Raw genomic sequence first — 23062 nt, 5'->3', positions numbered from 1 at the left:
GGGCTTGAGTCTCATGGCCTCTACTATCTGTTTTCCCCTGCTTCCTCAATGGCGTGCACGACGACTACTTCCCCACTACAGGTCCATTGTCGACTAGGGCGCCCATCTCTTCCCAATCTCAAGAAGATGGTTCCCAGTCTCTCTAGTATTTATTCCTTAGTGTGAGTCTTGTCAACTTGGGAAATATAGTCGTAGTTCTTTCCCAAGTAGAGTCAATAAACGTGTTAGTTCTCTTTTTTAGTAGTCCATTCAAATGTATGTGGTCCCAGTCGTGTCAATTCAAAAGACAATTTTCGTTATTTTGTAACATTTATTGATGATTTCTATCAAACTACATGGCTATATTTAATGAAAACGCATTCAAAATTATTTTTAGTCTTCACTACATTTTATGCTAAAATTAAAACTCAGTTTAATTTGCCTATTCGTGTTCTTCGTAGTGATAATGCTCTTGAATATTTGTCTCTCCCATTGCAATCTTATATAGCATCCAATGGGATTCTTAACCAAACTTCGTGTCCTGGAACCCCACAACAAAATGGGGTAGTTGAACGCAAGAATCATCATTTAATTGAGACAGCTTGCACGCTTCTTCTTAATATGCATGTTTCGTTTTAATACTGGGGTGATGCTGTCTTAACTGCATGTTACTTGATTAACCAAATGTCATCTTTTGTCCTTAATAACCAGATTCCTCATTCTGTTCTTTTTCCTAAGGTTGATTTATATTCTCTTCCCCCTCGTATCTTTGGGAGTACTTGCTTTGTTCACCATCATGCCCCAGGTCGTGATAAGCTATCTGCTCGTTCTGTTAAATGTGTTTTTCTAGGTTATTCCAGCCTTCGAAGGGGAATCGTTGCTACTCTCCTCAATTAACTCAATATTTTGTTTCAACAGATGTTACCTTCTTTGAGTCATCTCCTTATTTCTCCTCTTCGTCTAAGATCTCCGAGTACGTGTCTACTGACTTACATTTGCCTGTTCCTTTTCTTGACCTTTCATCATCTCCATCTTCTCCACTCTTTGCCTCTCACCTTGATCGCCTCGATCTTCAAGTTTATCAACGACGTCCACAACCTGTGGCCCAACCAGCACCACCTGTCGTCACTAGTCAGAGGGAGCCATCTCCTGACTCATTCTCTGTGCCAACTAGTTTTTCCTCCTCTAGTCTGTCACCTCCGACTTCTGATCTTGACTTACCTATTGCTCTTCATAAAGGTACTCGTCATTGCACCACTTTCCATCCTATTTCACATTTTGTTAGCTATGATTCTTTGTCCCTTGGATATTCTACTTTTGTTTCTCTTCCTAAATCTGTTCTCGAAGCTTTTTCTCATCCAGGGTGGCAGGCTACTATGGTTGAAGAAATGTCTGTCTTACATTCCTCCAGGACTTGGGACCTCTTCCCAAGGATAAGTCTACTGTTGGTTGTTGTTGGGTTTACATTGTTAAAATTAGCCTTGACAGCCAGATTAATCATCTTAAGGCTTGCCTTGTTACCAAAGGATACACTCAGGTTTTTTGTCTTGATTATGGCAATACATTTTCTCCTATTGCTAAGATCTCCTCTGTTTGCCTTTTCTTGTCCCTTGCTACTATGTTTCACTGGCCTCTTCATCAACTAGACATCAAAAATGCATGCCTTCATGGCAATTTACAAGAAGAGGTGTATATGGAGTAACCTCCTAGCTTTGTTGCTCAGGGGGAATCTAGGCTAGTGTGTCGCCTTCGAAAATCTTTATACGGTTTAAAACAATCTCCTTGAGCTTGGTTTAGTCGATTCAGTTCAACTGTTCTTGAGTTTGGGTTAACTCAGAATGAAGCTGATCATTTTGTTTTTAATTGCTCTCAGTTTGGCCACCACATTCTTCTAGTAGTATATGTTGATGGTATAGTACTTGCAAGGGATGATGATGTTGGTATCACTGAATTGAAGGCACATCTTCACCAACAATTTCAAACTAAGGATCTGGGTCCTTTGAAATATTTTTTGGGTATTGAGGTAGCTTGATCAAAGCAAGGCATCTATATTTCTCAAAGGAAGTATGCATTGGATATGCTAGAGGAGACAAGATTGCTTGGATGTAAGCCCACATATACCCCTATGGATCCAAATATCATGTTACCGAGACAAAGAGAGCTTCTTTCTGATCCTGGGCGCTACCATCGACTAGTTGGGAAACTTAATTATCTCACAGTCACATGTCCTGATATTTCATTTACTATGAGTGTGGTAAGTCAGTTCTTGGATTCACCTTGTGACAGTCATTGGGATGCAGTGATTCGTATTTTTCGATATATACAGATGTTGATTGGGCAGGATCACCTAGTGATAGGCGATCCACATTTGGATACCATGTATTTGTGGGTGGAAACTTAGTCTCTTAGAAAAGTAAGGAGCAAACTGTTATCGCAAGATCTAGTGCAGAAGCTGAATATAGGGTAATGGTCATAACAACATATGAGCTAGTGTGGTTGAAACAATTAATTGAGGAGTTAAGAGTTATGCAGGTTAAGTTTATACAATTGATTTGTGACAACCAAACTGCAATACATATTGCTTTTAATCCTGTGTTTCATGAGAGAACCAAGCATATTGAAATTGATTGCCACTTTGTTAGATAAAAGGTGCTCTCTAGGGATATAGTTACAACATATATGGATTCCAACGATCAATTGGTTGATTTACTCACCAAGTCACTTAGAAGTTTTCGTGTGAATTATATTTGTACCAAACTGGGCATGCTCAATATAGGTGCTCCAACTTGAGAGAGAGTGTTAATAAGTTAAATAAGGGGTATTAGTGTAATTAATTTTAAATACTTGTATACTCTTGTATTGTACACTTTTAGTTGAATGTACACATTATTTTTATTCACATAACACTGTCAAGGAGTATCAATTCAGTATTCTAGCTAAATTCTTCTATAAGTCGAAAAAAGATGTTTTAGATGATTCTCTCGAAAGTTCTAGCCGAGAGATGATTGATTCAGACAATCAATCATCGGGATTGAGCGACCATAACATAGAGCTCTTGAAGAAGGGAATTGTTGACAGCAAGCCTCTAGAATATTTTGGCAAACAGAAAGAAAAAGACGTTGCTAAATTACCTACATTGGATTAGGAAATTTCGGCTCAAAAATTAGTTAATGATAAGGAAGTTGGTGTTGGAGTCCTGCAGAATTCTAATCTACAAGAATCTAAGGAACAAACTTAAGTAAACCAGTTAACGATAACTCAAGACTCCAAAGACGTAGAGAGATCAGACAACGAGATCCATGTATACCACATTTTACAATGGCAGGAAGTTGATGATTCAGGTGATATGCGGGCTATAAATCAAATTGGAGATGAGAACTGCTATGAAGATGGTTTTCATGCATCTAATATTTCGAATAGGGATATTGATTCATCCAATAATTCGGCTATAAATCATGTTGGGAATGAAGGTTGTGATGGAGGCCATGTTTCAACTATTGAGGAAGGAACCTATGGAACTTTCTCATCCCTTCCTATGCAATCAATATGTCCGGACAAGAAGGGCAATTGCAAGAATTGACATTGGAACACCATTGGAGGGGAAATTTGTTGAAGATAAATCTTGGGTGTACGATAGTGAGCAGCAGACAGCTCAGGAGGAAGAGTTTTTGCTGTTTTATTTGCTCAAATTCCAATTGATGAGCTACCTTATCAGATCAGCTCTTGGTTGGCTAAGAAATTTGAGTCCCTTACTATTACTTGAAATGGTACGATTGGAGATATATCCTCAATTGAGATATCTTTCAATATTGTGAAGGTACGTGGATTTGATAAGGAAATATGGAAGCAACTTGTAATTGGAGGACAGCTACGAAAAAGAACTAAAGCAGGCTTTACAATTGGAAACAAGGTTTTGCATGAGTTGGACAATTCAATTTTTCAAGGAAGGTTATGGTACTTTATGCTAGTAAAGCAAAACACTACTCTGGTGATGTTAAAGTATGGCTTCAACAAATAAATCTCTATAGAGGTTTCAACTAAGGGAAATAGCAAAAAGAGCCCAAAAGTTCAGCTGTGTCACAAAGCTCCTGCTATTTTGTTTGTTCTCATTCTAGCTAGCTAATTAGGATTTTTGTATATTGTAATGAAGGATGGAGTGATGATTGGAATTGATGTTACAACAACTCCTAGTTTTGTTGCTCTCAGACAGTTTGGGTATCCAAAGCAAGTCTACATTACTCATCGTTGCATTTGCAAGTTATTGCATATATTTTTGCAATAAAGAATGGTCGTTAGCCTGTCAGGAATACATTAACTACAGCTATGGATGCGTGTCTGCCATCCTTACTTGTATTAGATAGTAATGAACTATTAAAGGAAGTCACAGTTAGTCATTCCTCGAGACTCCAAACAGTCAATATCGAAAGAGCGATGATGGGGAAAATTGGTGTGAACAGCAGTCGGCAAATTTCAGTTGCTAACTACAACTACCAGAAAGTGGTTGCTTCTAGTTTTGTTTCAGCCGATGAATCCAAGAGAGTTATTGACAATGTGTTAGGCTTATAGAAGTTTTTTAAGATTGTGCCAACCAAGCTGTGGAAGAGAAGGAAAAAGCATATTAGAAGCTTTGGAGAGTTGGCATTTCATAGGGACAATAAATGTTTTAAGGCGGGAGAAATGTCAGGACCCAAGGGTTTACTAGAGCTAAAATAGTAATTAGCCTATTTTACATTTTACTTGTATTTTCCTCTGGTTGTATTTTTCTGTTAGTCTGTTATTTTCCATAGAGTAGCTATAAAGCTACTTAAGTCTATTGGAAAGACAGTTATGAATGATAATTGAATTTTAGCTTTCCCCTCTCATCAATTCTCTCTCAATTTCCCTCTGAATTCTCTCCCGATCCCTCTAATTTCTCTGTAATCCTACCCCAATTCTTGTTGTATTTCCCTCCCTTTCAGTCTAATTCCCCCTCAATATCTTCCAATTTCCAATCCAAACCCTAGGCTAAACCCTAGGTACATGAGAGAGGTCATTGCTGCCATCTTCCTTTGATTCCCCCTCAATATCTTCCAATTTCCAATCCAAACCCTAGGCTAAACCCTAAGTACATGAGAGAGGTCATTGCTGCCATCTTCCTTTGATCTTTGCTCACTCTAGCACCAAATATTATGTGTCCAAGGTACTCAACTTGGAGCTGTGCAAAGGCACATTTTGATTTCTTAATGTACTACTAGTTGAGCCTCAAGACTTGAAGAGTGGTTCGTAGATGTTCTAAGTGTTGTGAGAAAAAGGGAGTTTAGATCAATATATCATCAAAGAATACAAGAATGAATTAGCGTAGGTATGGTTCAAATATCTGGTTTGTTAATGCTTAGAAGGTTGTAAGGGCATTTGTGAGTCTAAATGGCATCACCATAAATTCGTAATGCCCTTGATAGGTCCTAAAAGCTATTTTAGACATGTCATTAGAGTTCATTCAAATTTGGAGGTATCCGGGTTGAAGGTCTAGTTTGGTGAACACTTTGGCATATTTCAATTCATCTAATAGGTCTTCTATGCTTGGTATGGGAAATTTGTTTTTGACTGTAAGGGAGTTGAGTTGACAGCAGTCAATACAAAAGCGCCAATTACCATCCTTTTTAACAAGAAGTACTGGGGGCACGTAGGGACTAAGGCTAGGTCCGATGATGGACCTTTAAAACATATCCTTGATCATCTTTTCAATTTCAGCCTTCTGTTTGGGAGGATAACGGTAGGATCAGATGTTTATGGGATCTATATTGTCATGAACCTAGGGCTTAACCTAGGATCAGTTTGGGAATCGGAAGAATCCAATTCAGCTAAGGCCAAGAACAAAAGGAAATTAGGGGGAGATTTGAAAGAATGAGGGAGAGATTAGAAGAAATGTTAGGGGGATTAGAATAACAGAAAAGGAGATGAAGATCAAGAGAGGGGAGAGAATTTGGAGGAGGAGAAATCAAATTCAATTCATTAATTTCTGAATAAAGAAACAAACCCATTATAGCAACCTTATATAGGCATATTTGCCTTCTAACAACCTAGCACATGCTCCCATGTCCTTCTAACCACTTGCTAAAATATCCCTAACAAATTATTCTACCCTATTACAATAATACCCTTTTATTGCTCATAGGGTCATGACAATTCCCCCCTCCTTAAGAGAGTTCTTGTCCCTAAGAACTTGTCGCAAGTAGCCATTACTCTTCATCCAATTCCAACCTTCTCTATGCAGATCATTCTCCTTTCCTTCTTTCTACTTCTAGTCTCTTCTTTTTCATTCTTAGGTTTCCAAGATCCATCCCAGGCATACTTTGGCCTAGAACTTCAATTGAAGAAATCTGATTGAGTACAAGTTCGATGCCCCCACCTTCTACAATAGCTGGCCAACCAAAATCAATCTCCATGTCCAATACAAGGATGGATAACGGACCTACAACCATAGCTGCCTTTACTATATTCCCATTCAACCCATGGCCAAGTTTTGTTGCAAAAATATCAACAACATCCTGGAAATATAGCGATGAAGAATTATAGACTTGCCTTGGGTTCTCAGACCAACGTTGTCTGTGAGCATTGGAATTAGAGGATGTTGTGATTTCAATCCCAGCCAATAGCTCCTCAGTGGCTGCCATAAGGCCTTTATCCCAGCCTTCTTTCTCAACCTGATTTGCAGCCCAATTATCTAATGAAATATAGCAATGTATGGAAGCCATCTCTAGTAGTTCTTGCCTCCAATTTGTTGTATAGACTGATTAGCACCCGATTTATCAACTTCCAGCTCTTGTAAAGTGTGATCTATACAGATCTCCTCTTCCAATCTACTTTCATGTTCTAAATCCTGAGTTACCATTGATAAATTAGCTTTGATTCCAGCAACAACTTCCTTAATATTGACTGAATTTTCAGTTAGTTCCTCTTGATTCCATGCAAGTAATCCAGCAACTTCTTTTTCCCCGTATTTGTCAAGATATTTCTCTACATGCACTTCTCCTTCAAAAAGATCTATGGGCTCCTTTTGATCTGTTGCCCTATCAACTTGATTAATATGATTTTCCTCGAGATTATGCTTTTCACCACCAAAATTACTCCCAATATTACAGCCATCCTTCTGGTCACTGCTGCTTCTATCAGAATGCTTCTTTTTCTGCCCAAAGTCTAGAATAGGCGGTGAATTGATCATTCGTAATCTTGTCTCCTCCTTCAGCTGCTCCACTCCAAGGAATTCCTCCTTGTTAAAACTTCCGTGATAATCATCAAAGTATTCCACTGGAAAGTTGTAATGATACTTTTTAATAAGTATCGCAAACTCTTGCAGCTTCTCACGTATCATAAGGCCAAATTTCTTGCTCGTATCGTGTACCCCACTGCTTGCTCTCTTGTCCCATTGGTTGATCTCATTCTCAAACTTCTTTTCCCATGTTTGATTCTTCTGGCTACACTCCCTGTTGCTACCAACTAAAAATGCAACCTTCTTTGGCTGCCATTAAGGCTCCATTCCAACTAAAAATGAAGCATTCTTCTGCTGCAATTGAGGGCTAATCTGCTTCATGTATGCACTGCTCCCAATGGCCTCACAAGCAGGTCATCCCCCTGAAAATGCAGCACCCTTCTGCTATGACTGAGACTCCAATATCCTCGTGCGTGCACTACTTTCCATGACTGATTTTTCACCAATAGTATACTTCGAAGTCCAAGTAAAAGGAGTTTTATACATGATGAATCCCACACTTCCCTTCTGTATCTGTCTCACAACAATCACCTCTGAAATTGATCCAAGAGGTGGCAAATTTCAGGAGTTGTTCCACTTCAAAGTCCAGCCTATTTTAGGAACGAAAGAAGTTGCACAATTACAGCAACTTGATTGGCCTCCTAAAGTCTCTTAGAGCGTCTAACTCTTAGCTAAAAATCACAATCGGCATCACAGCAATTGGATAATCAACTGCCTCAGGGCCAATTAGCCAAGAATTCCTCCGTCGGAATCAAGGAGGTTGTATTCGCTTGCAAGTTTTGATCAACCGAAACTTAGTGTTCTAAAAATCGGGCTAGGTGCCCGCCTAGGCGCTAGGCGGCCACTGGCCGCCCCGAAATTGCCCTAGTCGGGCCTCCTAGGCGCCGGCCCGAGTAATCGGCCGACTTGGGCGCCTAGTCGGCCAGTGCGCCTAGGGCTTTTTTCGGTTTAAATATCAGTTTTTAAGGCTTTTTTTTGCTAAATCATAAATCAAACGATTCAAACCTGTTAGCGTCTCCCCCTCTTCACTCTCTTCTCACCTCAACGCCGCCAAGCTTCATCGGCCCGCCAGTAGCTCACCGTCGTCGCTGCATCCAGCTCCATCCTCGCCGCCAAGTTTCATCATCACCGCCTCTTCTCCGTCGCGTCCTCCTCTTCCTCGTTGCCTCAGCATCGTCACCTACGCCCTCGTCCTCGCCGTCGAGCTCCATCTCCGCCTCGGCAAGGTCCATCTCCGTCCACTCGTAACCCCTCTCTCTCTCTCTCTCTCTGTTTTGCGTTTGCTACGTTTTTTATTTCGTTTTTATGTTTTTTATTTTTTATTTTATTTCATTTTTCTTTTCTATTTATATATAATTATTAGATTTATATTTAGTTTTTATTATTAATTATATATATTCTTTAATATTTCCAAAAAAATTGCTGCTTGCTTATAAACTTATAATATATTGATGTTTTTATTATATTGTAAAACATAAATTATTTTGCTATTTTATTATCTTAATTTGAATCATTTGATTATTTTACAGCCATGAATCATGATATGTTATTGTTATTTTGAATACTAAGTGAGGTTATTCGTTATATATAGGTTTCTATTGCAAGTTTCTTCAATTAAATTAAAAATGTCGGATGGGACTCGAAGTACAGGAGCATCGTCTGATGCAGCTTCGGTTTTTAAAAGGAAATCCAATGATATTGGATGGGAGTATGGAATGTTAATTGATCCGAAGAATATGGATAAAGTTAAATGTAAGTTGTGTGGTAAAATTATGTCTGGCGGAGTTTACAGAATAAAAGAACACATAGGTAATATTTCTGGAAATGTTTCTGCATGTCCAAAATCTTCTCTGGATGATCAAGCTAAATGCAAGAATGCTATTGCCGAGGCAAAGAGTAAGAAGAAGAATAAAAAGAAGGAGGAAGATTTTATGAGATCTTCTGTTAATATTTCTGAAGGGGGGGATGATGAAGATGAATTGAAAGAGTTAGGTAGCAAAAAAACGCCTCATACTCTTGGCCCTATGGATAAGTTTGCAACCTCCATCAGTCCTGAAACTTATTTGACGAAAAGGCAACAAAATATCAATGAAGCACTCTTCAAAGAAAGAACACAGACTGTTCGTGAGTATTGTGTTAGATGGGTGTATGAAGCTAGTATTCCTTTCAATGCGATAAATCATGATAGCTTCAAATTGTTTGTTGAGGCAGTTGGTCAATTTGGCCCGAGCTTCAAACTTCCTAGTTAATACCAGTTGAGAGAACCGTTGTTAAAGGGAGAAGTGGATAGAACTAAAGAATTACTAAAGAAGCATGAAGAAGAGTGGGCACAAAATGGGTGCTCCATTATGACAGATGCTTGGACAGACAGAAAAAGGAGGAGTATCATGAACCTATGTGTTAATTCTAATGCAGGTACTGTTTTTTTGTCTTCCAAAGAGTCTTCAGACGAAGCACATACAAGCGAACTCATTTTTGAATATGTGGACAAGTGCATTGAGCAAGTTGGCCCACAAAATGTCATCCAAGTAGTAACAGACAATGCTGCCAACAATATGGGAGCAGCAAAATTATTGAAATTGAAGAGGCCAAATATCTTTTGGACATCATGTGCTACTCACACTATCAATTTGATGCTTGAAAGTATTGGAAAACTACCAAAGTTTAAAAAAGTCATTGATCAGGCCAAGAGTTTGACGATCTTCATTTATGCACACCATAAGACATTGTCCTTAATGAGATCATTTACAAAGAAGAGGGATATTGTGAGACCGGGAGTTACTAGATTCGCTTCTTCTTTCCTTACTTTGCAAAGTTTGATGGAGAAAAAAGCTCAAATGAGGACAATGTTTACTAGCTCTGAATGGGATGAGTGCAAATGGTCAAAGATTGTTAAAGGGAAAGCAACATATGCTACTGTGATGAGCATTACTTTTTGGAATGGTGTGAATTTATGCCTCAAGGTTTTTGCTCCTTTGGTGAAGGTACTTCGAATTGTTGATGCAGATAAAAAGCCTTCTATGAGCTTTTTATATGGAGAGCTTAAGCATGCAAAGGAAGCTATTATGCAGGCCCTAAATAATATTGAGAAGAACTATCAACCTATTATTGAGATTATTGAAGCAAGGGTAAAAGATAGGCTAGATAGTCCACTACATTTTGCGGCTTACCTTTTGAATCCCTATTACTTTTTTAAGGATATGAGTATAAAACTTGATCATGAAGTCATGGATGGATTTTTTAACTGTGTGGAGATGTTTTATGATACCAATGGTGAATTGCAAGGTCATGTTGTAAATATTGAGTTGCCAAAATATACTCATAAAGAAGGAACTTTTGGAAAATCGTGAGCAACTCAAGGGTGTGCAGAAAATGATGACAATTATAATCCAGGTATAAAATTTATTTAATCATTTTCTTAACTTCTATTGTGTATAAGTTTATTTACTTTATACTTGTTTGACCTATGTAGTTAAATGGTGGATAACTTATGGAAATCACACTCCAAACTTACAACGAATGGCGATAAGGATCTTTCATTAACTAGTAGTTCGTCTGGTTGTAAAAGAAATTGGAGCACTTTTGAAGGGGTTAGTGTATACTTTAAAACGTTTTTAATACTTTAATTTCATTATTCCTATCATTTAAAGACTTAAAGTGATATTATTTTTATTTTATTTATGTAGATACATACGAAGAAAAGAAATAGACTGGATGTGCATCGATTGAACAATCTTGTCTATGTCCAATTTAATGCAAAACTGATGAACAAGCAAAAGAGAGAGAAGGAAAGGAATGTTGATGTGTTACTTGCTAGTGATGCCAGCAATGCACAAGGATGGATTGTTGAAGGAGGAGATGATGAAGAAATTGATCCTGGTACGGGGCTTACTTGGGAAGTGGTTGGTGAAGCATCTGGAGCAGACGAGATGCTTCAACCTCGAAGAAATTCTAGGATGAGAAAGCTTCATGAAGATGATTTCCAATCAGAAGAAGAAGAAGATGAGCAAGAGCTCAATGAATTTGATTTTGAATCTGATGAAGATCATGTATTAGAAGAATATGGAGAGGAAGAAGTCTAATTAAATAGTTAGATACTTAAATTCTTCAAGTATGGTTTATGTTGCATTATTGTTGCTTTTATCTTATTGAACCTAGAACTGATCTACAACAATTTGTTTTCTCATGCTTAATTCTATATTTCACTTGTCATTCCATTATTATTGTATTTTTGGTTTATGTTGCATTATTAATGCTTTTTAACTTTGATTAAATTGAAAATAACATCAAATTACATTACAAAATTTAAAAAACAAAAAAAAAATAGCAATTTTTCTAGGCCCCGCCTAGGCGCTAGGCCCCAGCCTAGCGCCCGCCTAGCGCCTAGCGCCTTTTAGAACACTGCCGAAACTGCTCTAGGTGTCTCCGAAAGCACCATCGAAACCAATTGACCCAGTCGCTTTCAAATTTCCAAGCCCAAAGTATTAACTGTCACTCACCTCCTAGTGCGTCAGAATCAAATTTCAAAATCCAACAGAAAATTGATCACGAGAACATAGCAGAGAGTTGTCGCAATTAGGGAGTTCACCTAGCTTGTCGAAAATCACAACCAAGGACCATGCTCTAGTCAGTTCTCCTAAAGATCAAATAGCCAGCGCCGAGGGTTACCAATTCAACTCTATGAAACGCCTCTTGAAAGTTCAATTAATTTCATTGCCGCTAGAGATCGCCTAACATTTGACCAATTTCTGCAGCCTAGGGGTCAGAAATCAATGAGCAAAACACCCAAAGGAATTCGCCTCTCAATTGCGCCTTCCAAACACGAGCCCAATCGTTAAGATTTGTCGGAATCTCAAACGGATCTGCCTAGCCAAGTCGCCTTCCAATTCGAAATCGCCCGACCTGCTCGTTTGGAATTCCTGACCAACACTCAGTAAATTCACAACCAAGAGTCACTCTTCCTCTTCGTTTCCAAGTTCACACCGAAGGTTACTTGAATCACCTTATGTAATCGCACTCACTATCTAATTCGCCTTCAGTTCGAAGCCAAGTCACCTTGCTCCTTCTCTCGGTTGAATCGTTCTTCACCTTGCAATCTATTGCCGACACTGTTTAATTCGTCAAAATCACTGAACCCTGCTTAGTCCATTTCACAGAGTCTCGTCTTTCTACTCGCCCAATCACCGTCAGACTTCACCTTAAACCTCTACTCGATCAATTTCACAAAGAATCACATCTTCCGGAATCGTCTAGATCCAATTCAACAGCTGAGGACTGCCGCTCAGTTGTAATCGAACTAATCAAAAGCTTAGGACGGGCTCTGTTGCAGTCTCTAAGGATTCGATCAAATTTAGAAGGGATGGATGAAGAATCGTAGAAAGAAAGAAGGAGATTGGAAAAGAGAATAAGAAATCAGATTTTTGATAGAACTTTTGATTTCACTAGCCTTCATATGAATCAGAACCACAACCAAGGATTGATGCTTTGATACCAATTTGTCATGAACCTAGGGCTTAACCTAGGATCAGTTTGGGAATCGAAAGAATCCGATTCAGCTAAGGCCAAGAACAAAAGGAAATTAGGGGGAGATTTGAAAGAATGAGAGAGAGATTAGAAGAAATAGGATTAGAAGAACAGAAAAGGAGGAGATGAAGATCAAGAGAGGGGAGAGAATTTGAAGGAGGAGAAATCAAATTCAATTCATTAATTTCTGAATAAAGAAACAAACCCATTACAGCAACCTTATATAGGCATATTTGCCTTCTAACAGCCTAACATATGCTCCCATGTGCTTCTAACCACTTGCTAAAATATCCCTACCAAACTATTCTACCCTATTACAATAATATCCATTTATTGCTCATAGGGTCATGACATATATTAGGCTTGAGAGTGATTGTGTGGTTAAGGGGTCTTTCTAAGGGTAGGGCATTGGGTTCCACAAATAAGTCCTAAAACTCAACTAGAAGTGAATCAAGAGAATCAAGTTCTTGTACCTTCCATTGATGTTGGGGCTAGTCGTTAATGGCTAGCCTTAGTTCTCCTTCCTACTCCAGTTCCTCCTTCATTTGTCCCACCGCATGGACTGAGAATAATTGTGCTACCTGCGATAATTTGCTCCTGAAGATCTTTTGTAGCTTCTTTCTGAATATCATTTTGCACAATCTTACCTTTGCATTGCCTATCAGTGTCATTCCCCTTCCCTCATTTTCAAATGTTACCTCCATCTTATTAAAATCGAAACAAATTGGACTCACATTCTTCATCCAATCTACTCCAAGCACAATGTCATAGCCCCCAAGCTTTAGCAACCTTAGGCCTGCTTCAAACTCCTCTCCATGCATTTGCCAATAGAATCCCACACGAGCCAATTTACAAATCACCTTATGGTCATTAGCCACTATCGCGGAAAGTGGTTGTGTGCCTGTAAGTTGAGAATTCAACTTCCTTGCGATGCCGTCATCTAGGAAGTTATCTGTGCTTTCGCTATCTATTAGTATCATCAGCTTGCTGTCTAGGGCCCTTCCTTCCACCTTGATTATCTTATTGTTGGCCAATCCCCTCAATGCGTGCAATGATATCTCCACATTCTCCTCCCCTTTGGTTTCCATAGGATTGGTGTTCCCTTCTTCCACTGCCTCTACTTCTTCCTCTCCTTCCAATAGTAGAAGTTGTCTCCACATTAGTGCCCTGGGGAGTATTTACCTCCACAGCAAAAACAGAGGCCGACTTGCCTCCTTTGTTCCATGATCCTCCCGCCTGGTGGTTAAGCAGGGGTGATGATTGCCATTCCCTTGTTCCCCTGACTGATCTTGCCACTCTCCGTGTTGAACCCCTTGCTTCCTTGCTAGGGGAAGCCTAAGTTTGTCACTTTTCCCATCCATCTCTATTTCTTCATGAGAACCTCCACTATCAATTCTTGTAACTCGACACATTCGGCTACCAACTTAACAGTTTTAGGTTGGAACAACTTTATTGTGGGGCATAGCTCTTCGCTCAAGCCGCTAATAAAGCTTGAGACGAAGTATCCCTCTGTGAGGGTGGGATTAAGGATTAGCATGAGTGATTTGAGCTCTTCAAATTTCAATTGATAAGACTGCACTGTCCCCTCTTGCTTAAGCTTGTTGAATTCCTCTACAACATCCAACATACTTCGATCTCTAAATCATTCACATAAATCCTCCACAGATTCCACCCATAGACAACTCTCCCTCACCCGACTCCACCCTTGAAACCAAGCATCCCCGACATCATTAAGGTAAGTAGTGGCCTAAGCCACCATCTTGGGTCTTAGCCATCAAATAATAGGATCTCCATCTTCAGCATTGGGAATCCAGGCTGATTAGGAACATCCATAGCTCCCTGCCCACATTATTTTCCCCCACCAATGGTGGATCTATCTCAAACTTCGACGATCCCTTGGATCGGTGGGTTGTCCCATGCCTAGGGAGGCTTGGCTCAGATCTCTCTCTAGGAGGGAATTCGAGAGAAAGCCTTACCGGGATCTGGCTAGTGAACATCACCATTAATTGCTACATCTAATCTCGTAGCTGTTGGTTATGCTCTAGCATTTGGTCTTGCAGCCAATTGTGCTAATCACGACTCTCCTCACGCCACCTTTCCATTGCTCCTTCTATCCTCATTTCCACCACTAATTCCACTGATGACTCCAACATTACCATTCGGATTTGCATATCTACCACCATCATTGTAACTTGTTGCAGCTGTGATTCCATTTGCTTCATTCTTGTTCCATCGGCCATGGTAAAGAAGATAGGATTCGTAATTGCTGCCCTAAATCATGCTCTAATACCAGTTTGTCAGACTCTAATACGAACAATGGAATTATCCTCTAGAATTGGGGAGAATTAGGGAAGTTTGGGAGAGAATTGAGAGGGAGAGAGCGAGAGAAGAGTCGAGAGACAAGAGAGAATGAGGTGGGAAAGGTGAATTCTATTTGTATTGATTGATGCCTCACTTGGAGCGAGATCATTGTGCTATATATTGATCCACTGCTTGGAAATAGGCGCCAAAGGCAGCCCAACCTCAAAATAGTGTAATCGTCTACTACTCAGTTATTACAAGAAGGCCTGTACTATTTAAACAACATACAATATTCCCCCTGCCCTTATAACTGTGCGCACATGACAAAGGGACGTTCCAAGGCCATCTATTCCTACTCTTGTATCATATTGGTATTATTGGATATCAATTAAACTTTATCCTAGGGGATTTGAAGAGCCATTTGTGCTTTCTTATCTAAAGTTTTGTATCTCTTTGGTGGATTCCATTGAGTGGTGACTTATCCTACACATTTATGTATCTCTTTGGAGGATTCTTTAGAGAGGTGAGTGCACCCTGCCCTATATCTCTAAGGTGGGGGAGTAATCCTATATCCTAAGAGTGGTAAGCAGTTGAATAATTTATCCATCGAGTTTTATCCCATGTCACATGGTTTGAGAAAAATTAGAACCTAAATCTTAGGATATGGGCTGTCAACTTAAATTTGTCCATGAGTATAGCAAATGAGGCTATGTTGCAGTCCTTACATATAACACAAGGAAAGAGCACCCCCATCTAATGCCAAACTTTAGCTGCCACTGCTACTTCCATCATAGAACATATTGAGAAATCTTAAATTGGTGGACTAACAGGTCATGGAATAATATAGTAAGACTCTGGGCTAATGCAGTGCTCAACAAGTATCGCTCTTCGCTAGTGGAGCATAAAGTAAAAGGGATGCAAACAGGGAGCAGGCAATTAAGGTGAGAGTCAAACACACATGTACTGTGAGATTTTCAAGAATGCATTGGTGTAGATGGGATGAGAGGAGCAGCCCTGGCGTATAAGACAAGCAAAGAACACCCATCTAATACCACACTTCAGCTGCTGCCACTTCAATCATGGAACATGCCGAGGGTCCTTCAGTACTTGGACTAACAGGAGTCCATGGAGCATCTGATAAGACTCTGGAGTAACACAGTGGAGTATAATATAAAAGAGCAGGGAATTAAGGTGAGACTCAAACAGACAAGGATTGCGGGAGTTAGGAAGCGAGAGAGAGCCACGCAACAAATTATACAGAATACGATTATACCTCATACTCTCAAGCGCGACTTTCTGCAACCCAGGATCAGAGTCCTGAACCCTCTCTACGTACAACTCCAGTTGCTGCTTCAGCGCCAAATCCTCCTCCGACTGCACATCCACAGAGCCAAATTAGAAACCCACAAATTCTTTATTTCACAGGAATATATCAACAGCCAACATTGAACTCACAAGATCTTCGTCCTTCTTCTCGTCCTTCTTCTTGGGGTCCTTCGAAGGGACCTTCACCGTCGGCTCATCCCGAGTGGCGCCGCCGCTGCCGCTGTTTGGATCTTGCGCCATAATGAAGCCTAGTACGCTGAATTCAAGCGAGCAATTGACGAAACCTAACTAGCGTTCGCTGAGAGGGAAAACCAAAAACCTACAGAGATGTGGGAGTTAAACCCTAAGCTCTTTCAGGGTTTGGTGTTTTCATTGTCTTTCCTTTTCTTATATAATTAAGTAAAAAGGATCACTTTCTTTTTCTAAGATGTGGTGGGCTTCATAACTTCTATTTTTGTTAAATTTTGAATAAATTAAGATGATGGCGCCAAAATCTCATTGAAATTTTGGATAAATTTGAGCTTGATTCCCTAGTTTTGGCCATTTTTATACATGGTTGGTTGGTGTATCCTCATTATTCAAAGATTTATTCATTAAATTATATCCTCATTTTTCAATGATTTATTTATCAAATTTCTATTAAATTAAAGATTTATTCATTATGAATACTAGATATACTAAATTATATCCTCATTATTCAAAGATGTATTTTGGCCTCAACATGGACGCATTTGTGGCATTTAATTTAATTTAAAAATAATTATAACACCTAATAATAATTATTTATCCTAAAATTCCAAATTTATTTGGTAAGGGACGCGATTATATAAACTTCGAGCATTAAAATTAATCTATTGTCTCTCTCTTCATAATCCATTGTATTTTGATTTTTCAAATTTAAGTATGCAAGAATTGTTCAATGTTCTTTTGATAAATGATGTATGCCTATTTATTTTCTTATTGTTCTAATCCATTAAAAAGAAATAAGTAATGTTTTTGTAAAAATATATCCAATCTAATGATAGACCAACGACTCACTAATTGAATTTATACACTTTATACAAAATTTCACCCATGTGATACTGATACGAATTATAGATGTTTACATAGATTAAAAAAAAAAAACAAGAATGGCTATTTCAAGACTTGATGACACCACTCTAATGTTTAAATTATAAAAAGATCCTAAAAATAAAAAATAACCAGGACTAAAATAATGAAGAATGTAATAGAATATTATACCTTTGGCTTTCCCTTTGATGTTTTTTTTTATACATTTTGGAGTGAAGATAATAAAAAGAATGAATCAATCATGTCCGTATCACAAATGATTAGTTGATTCCCTCTTATTCCATGAGTTTGGGATTAAATTGATCTATGATTGTTGTGTAAGTACAAATTATCTTGATTTCAGCTTATAAAGATATAAACACGTGGTAATAAGAAAACTTGGAATGTTTATCACCTAATTCTTCATACTATATTTAGATTTATCTATCCCTTAAATCTTAGGAGTTTCCTTAAGTTGAGGGTTTAATGAATGTCTTTATGATCTTATTATACATGTTAGGTTGTACTTTTAGTAACACGTGGATGATGAATATCCTTACCTTGCTCGAAGAATGTTTTGGTATTTACCTTTTACTTAAATTGGGTTTCCTTGTTCTACTTTACCTTAGATTTCCTAAGGATATGCTTCATTCATGGTCTTGGTCCCTACGAGTGCTTAAAGCCTTAGTTATTTGGTAAAAGTCAAATCTAAAAATAGAGTAGGTGTTAACTTCTAATGTGACCCTTAACGAGGCAATCTTCCTATTGACATGGATTTACTAAGTTTAACATTATCATTGTAACAGTCCACTTCTTCAGGGCGTGTTATGTCTTAGGAAATTTGTACTTATTTTTTTTTTTAAATTCCCTAAGACATTATCTAGTGCTAGGCGAGATATTTACACTAGAAAATAAATACAAAGCGGAAGCTAAATCGAACTTACTCATGGCAATACATACATGAATAACTGGACATAGCATTTATTACAAAATTATTACATAAACTTCTAACAATAAAACAAGTGTACATAATTCTTAGACTATTCATATTACAACATGGCGCATTTCCTCGTTTATTGACGTCTCGCGTCACTACACATCTCCAATCTCGGTATCATTATTGCAAGTCCTGACTGGAACGTTGAATGTTTCAGGGGCGAACCCAAGTTAGATGATGAACCATCTAAGTAAGAGTACATAATGCTATGCCATGTGTGTATGTAATGTTTTACCTCGTAGGTGTCAACTGCACCCTCGTGCTACCTACCATTTTAACGGCCACCTTTATCGAAGTCAGGGTATATGGGTGCACCCTTGGTAAGGCAGCAGTGCCAGTTCGTACTCCTTAAGACCTCATATGCGTATGATCAATGACATCAACGTGTATTTATGCATTTCATAATCATGTCATGGATGTAGTCTACGTGTTGGATACATATCATAGCATGTCAATATGATATAAGCATTCTCGAAGATAAACACTTATACTCGTACTAAGTTCGAAACGGTACACTTACTACTAAGTTGTCTTGAAAAGCGTGCCAATCTCGAAAATAGTGACAGGCGGCTATTTCTTACTCTTCTCGTCCTCAAGGACTCCTAAAACATTAAACTTATTTTTAGAATATCATTTTACTATTTTTCATAATTTCTTCAATTTTTTTCTTTTATTTCTAAGCCTTATCTCTTCAAAAATTGCATAAAAATTATCTAGACTTTCAAAAAATCTAATTTCTCTTTACCAATATTCCTTAAATATTATTTCTAACATTCTGGAATTTTCTTGGAATTTTTTTGAATTAAATTCTTATTTTTCCTTATTTCCACAATAAAAGAACTATTTAAATAAATGGCTAATTTAACATTTTCCAGAAATATTTTTCACAAAACACAACATAAATAAAATTCCAGTTTTAATAAAAAAAATTGCAAAATTTTATTTCTTTTATTTTTATTTTTTCTTTATTTCTTTCCTTTTTCTTTCTTTTCTTTTTATTTCTTTTTTATTTTTTATTTTCTTTTCCGTCGGGCGCGTGGAAGGCACGCACCTTCTTCCCACTCGCGGGCGTGTGCAGCCACGCGCCCCGTCTGGTTCTTTTTCTTCGGCGGCTTCCTCGCCACCGGCGAACCTCCCAAGCTCCCAAGCTTCGAAACGAGGTCCTACTCCCCCTAAACCCAACCTCCCGAACCCAAATATGGCCTTAAAATCGAGAAAAAAACACAAGGGGTACATCAATTTGTCGATTGAAGGCACGGCTCCAGCGACTTGCACGTTTTCCGGCAAGCTCGATTCCTCATTCTTCACTGTTCCGTTGGCCACCAAATGCTCCAAGAAGCTTGCCCACGATGCAAGGATCACAACCCAACTTACAAAACTCGCAAACGCTGCCTCAATCGACTGCTCTAAGAAGTAAAAATTTTTGGATGCATGGCTTCACTCGAACATGGCTATTTATAGCCCAAATTCGACATGACTTGTCCTATCATGGACGGCCTCGCATCTTAGAGGCCATTCCGGCGATCACCTCGGCATTAAATCCCCTCCTCTCCCTGATGGTCAATTGCAGGCGCGGTCATGCTCTGGCCTCTGTATTTTTTGGATTTTTTGGATTTTTTTTTTACATATATATATATCATATATACATACGAATTTTCATAGCTATATACATACATACATACTAAATTATATATACAGCAATACACAAAAAAAAATCCTATTTAAACACTAAATAAAATAATTTATACTTATCTTAAAATTCTAATAATCTCTTTAGGGTCTTAAAAACACAAAATTTCGATTTATAAATCACGATAACTAAGGGTATTACAATCATTTTGAACTTAGGAATTACATTAAGTGTTTAGCAATCATAACCATTTATTTGAATTTGAACATTCCTTCCATGCTACCATAAATGCACCACTTGCTTTTTCAAATTCCCATATGGGTGATATGGTGATGTCATTTTTGCCATTATTGCTGCTATTTAGGTTATTCAAGTTTTCCACCATGATTGCTTCTTGGAATTTGTATCGTTTTCTTTCTCTTTTAGGTTTCTAATGTTATTTTTGAACTAGCAAGTTTCTTCCCCCTTCTACTACCTTGCTTTTGCTTCTATTTCCAATTTCTTACTCTTTATCCTTTACTTGTGCTTTCTCTATTTCTTTATCGTAATGCCTTTTTATTTAGGAAAATTTATTATTGTTGGGATGGAGATAATCAAGTATGAGGTTCGTCTAACTTTACTTCTCATGACAACATAGCTACTCGAAGATTAGAAGGTGATCATTTCCACCTACAACATTCCTGAAGATTGGTTGATGGAATTTAATAATCACCTTTGAGCTCATCGTCTTATATTTAACAAATTCTACTTCTATAATGCTACTTTGAAACGAGGCTTCAAATTGTAGGCGAGGAAGAGGTGATGGATTCGCTTTGACACCTTAACTATCTCCCTTTGCTTGGAGGCATTTTATGGGTTTCCTAGTGATTTACTATGTTGTTGGGGTTGAGCCAACTATTGAACTCTTTTGCTTCTTCTTTTATCTAACCGAGACACCAAAGGTTGGGTCTCCCTAGTGTCACGAATAATCAAAAGATAAAGACTTGATTAAGTATTATTATGGTGGCACTTGTGGGTTCCAAAGACTCCGATGACTAGAAGGGGAGATTTTTCTTCGTAAAGCCAAACACTCTTGACCCTTTTGTTGGAATATGAGTAGCATCTAATGAATAAACAATGCTCACATCCTCTTGGCTAGTCACAACTTTAACAATCTACTCCAAGGTCTAAGCCTTGCATGCCTCAGGCTAAATGGTCCAAATTTTCAGTTATCTTGCAAGTTCCTTTTTTTTTTTTTTTACAAGCCAATGCATTTTTCTCACAATTTTCCTTTTTTAGTTGAAGATTAGTGGGATGTTTCTTCACCACCAATTTAGCTAAAAAAAATTCTAGACTTCGCAAGGTCCTCTAAACTAGAGTTTGTTGTTGTTAGTCGAAAAAAGAAGGATAAGAGGTTCATAGAGGCAAATTGAGCACATTTGGAACTACCAAACCACATTGCATAGCTATCTCATTAACTAAAGTCTAGGTTGCAAGTCCCCAAGATAGAGTTCCTAGGAAAAAGGCAATAGAAATTTTTGTGGCTCAAGTGTGTGAGGGTAAGTCTTGATAGAGGTTGCCAAAGAGGAAGCTAGACCTAGGGTTTCTACGAGGGTAACAGAACCTTCTTCAAAGTCTAGCAGAGGAAAGATCTCCTCCCTAATAATTATTACCATTATAGTTTCATATTTGTTTAAATGCCTTTATGTCTCTTTATCCCCAAAAACCATTTTTTTATTAAAGATAAGGAAACTCCTCAATAACAAATTTTAAAGTCTCGGGAACTATTAATCTATCATGCCTAAAGAAAGAAGAATGAGGTTGGGCCTTCTAGAAGTCCCTCAGGGAAAAGAAGTCTAGCACTTGTTGTTCCCCTAAACATCGTTAGCCTAGATGGGCAAAGGCTCAAGGGGGTTTGGCGCTTGTGTCATAGGTTCATCCTAATACTAAAGGAAATATTGTATAGGGGTATGGGTAAAATAAAAAATTTACATGTATCAAATACACCCAGCGAAATTAATCATGCAGAAACCATACGTATCTTGGGTATTTAAATAACATGCATATTCATTATATGAATATAAGTACACACATACCTGTAGCCCGATATAGGGTTGATACATAAACTATTTATGTACTAATTAAGACCACTCCACCTCACGTTGTGGTGGTCCTAGTAGGTTCACACCTAATACGTTGTTTGGTATTGTTCCATTTTCCTCTTCTTGAGCTAGTCATAGAGGTTCCCGTATCACTAGTACCCTCAACTCAATTTTTTTGTGCATAACTATCACGCGTATTCTATCTTTGGTAGCTACAGATTTTTCAATGGAAGCAGAAGTAGAAGAAGACGCAGAGAAGTAGTTAATTCTACTTTTTCCTCTAATTTAATCTGCCCTAGATCGTCCATCACCAAGCCCCCAACCCCTCTCAAATTCGCATCACATGGCATTCAATTGTGGCTGTTGGGTGGCATCGAAAGTCAACTTTCTTAAAGGCGAAAGTCGACTTTCGCTACCCCTAAAGTCGACTTTTGCCCCAAGAAAGTCAACTATCCAAGCTAGTAAGTCAAAGTTTGACCCGCCAATCTCTAAGACACTTTGGGCACAAGATACCGATACCAGACGTGACACTATAGAGTGTGTGACTTTCTAAATTCACTACCCACTAGCAATTAGATAGCACTAAAACCCCTTTCAGTACCGGTTAACCCCTTGACCAATCATTGAAGTCTCTCCATATCCTAATGATGATCCAAGAATTCCTGAATAATGCCTAGCTACAGTTTAGGATAGTATATGTGGCAGTAAAGTCTCATTTCAAGTGAACCTATTATGACTGACGATTACTGTGTATTCTAATCCTTTCATCACCTAATGTCTTGACTAAGCAAGAGTCATTGAGTGATAAACTCACAAATTCAATAATTATGTGTCTAACCTCGTCAATGTGACTAGATGACACCCAAGGAAACTCATTTCTTGATATTCAATCTGCCTTGCCTAGGGACTATCATGTCACATTAACA

At 38.3% G+C, this 23062-nt stretch overlaps 4 protein-coding genes across 4 annotated transcripts in view; 3 read left to right on the top strand and 1 right to left on the bottom strand.

Moving 5' to 3' along the window:
• The window catches only part of LOC127791761 (26S proteasome non-ATPase regulatory subunit 2 homolog A-like), a 44706-nt gene extending 27956 nt beyond the window's left edge, over positions 1-16750 (bottom strand). The window contains 2 exon segments of the mRNA XM_052321776.1: positions 16326-16426; positions 16508-16750. Of these exon segments, the coding sequence (XP_052177736.1) occupies positions 16326-16426; positions 16508-16618 (212 nt within the window). The 5' untranslated portion in view covers positions 16619-16750.
• LOC127791759 (uncharacterized) lies at positions 8854-9477 on the top strand. The gene has a single exon (XM_052321774.1). It carries the CDS (start codon positions 8854-8856, stop codon positions 9475-9477), a length of 624 nt encoding a protein of 207 aa, XP_052177734.1.
• Positions 9577-10578, top strand: LOC127791758 (uncharacterized). The gene has a single exon (XM_052321773.1). The coding sequence runs from the start codon at positions 9577-9579 to the stop codon at positions 10576-10578; it is 1002 nt and encodes a 333-aa protein (XP_052177733.1).
• Positions 10681-11966, top strand: LOC127791760 (uncharacterized). Its single transcript, XM_052321775.1, has 2 exons — positions 10681-10818; positions 10915-11966. Exons 1-2 carry the CDS (start codon positions 10705-10707, stop codon positions 11308-11310), a joined length of 510 nt encoding a protein of 169 aa, XP_052177735.1. The 5' UTR covers positions 10681-10704; the 3' UTR covers positions 11311-11966.
• Positions 16751-23062: the final 6312 nt, after the last annotated feature.

Source organism: Diospyros lotus, chromosome 15 (assembly GCF_014633365.1).
Source record: "Diospyros lotus cultivar Yz01 chromosome 15, ASM1463336v1, whole genome shotgun sequence".
NCBI classification, from domain to species: domain Eukaryota; kingdom Viridiplantae; phylum Streptophyta; class Magnoliopsida; order Ericales; family Ebenaceae; genus Diospyros; species Diospyros lotus.
The sequence above is the reverse complement of the archived record's forward strand: the minus strand, read 5'-3'. Positions and strand labels throughout refer to the sequence as shown.

What these genes read in the sequence shown, in the direction of transcription:
- LOC127791759 (XM_052321774.1), top strand. Translation starts at nt 8,854, where the DNA reads ATGTCGGATGGGACTCGAAGTACAGGAGCATCGTCTGATGCAGCTTCG.
- LOC127791758 (XM_052321773.1), top strand. Translation starts at nt 9,577, where the DNA reads ATGACAGATGCTTGGACAGACAGAAAAAGGAGGAGTATCATGAACCTA.
- LOC127791760 (XM_052321775.1), top strand. Translation starts at nt 10,705, where the DNA reads ATGGTGGATAACTTATGGAAATCACACTCCAAACTTACAACGAATGGC. An exon ending in ATTGGAGCACTTTTGAAGGG is followed by an intron (nt 10,819 to 10,914) that starts GTTAGTGTATAC and finishes TTATTTATGTAG; the next exon opens with ATACATACGAAGAAAAGAAA.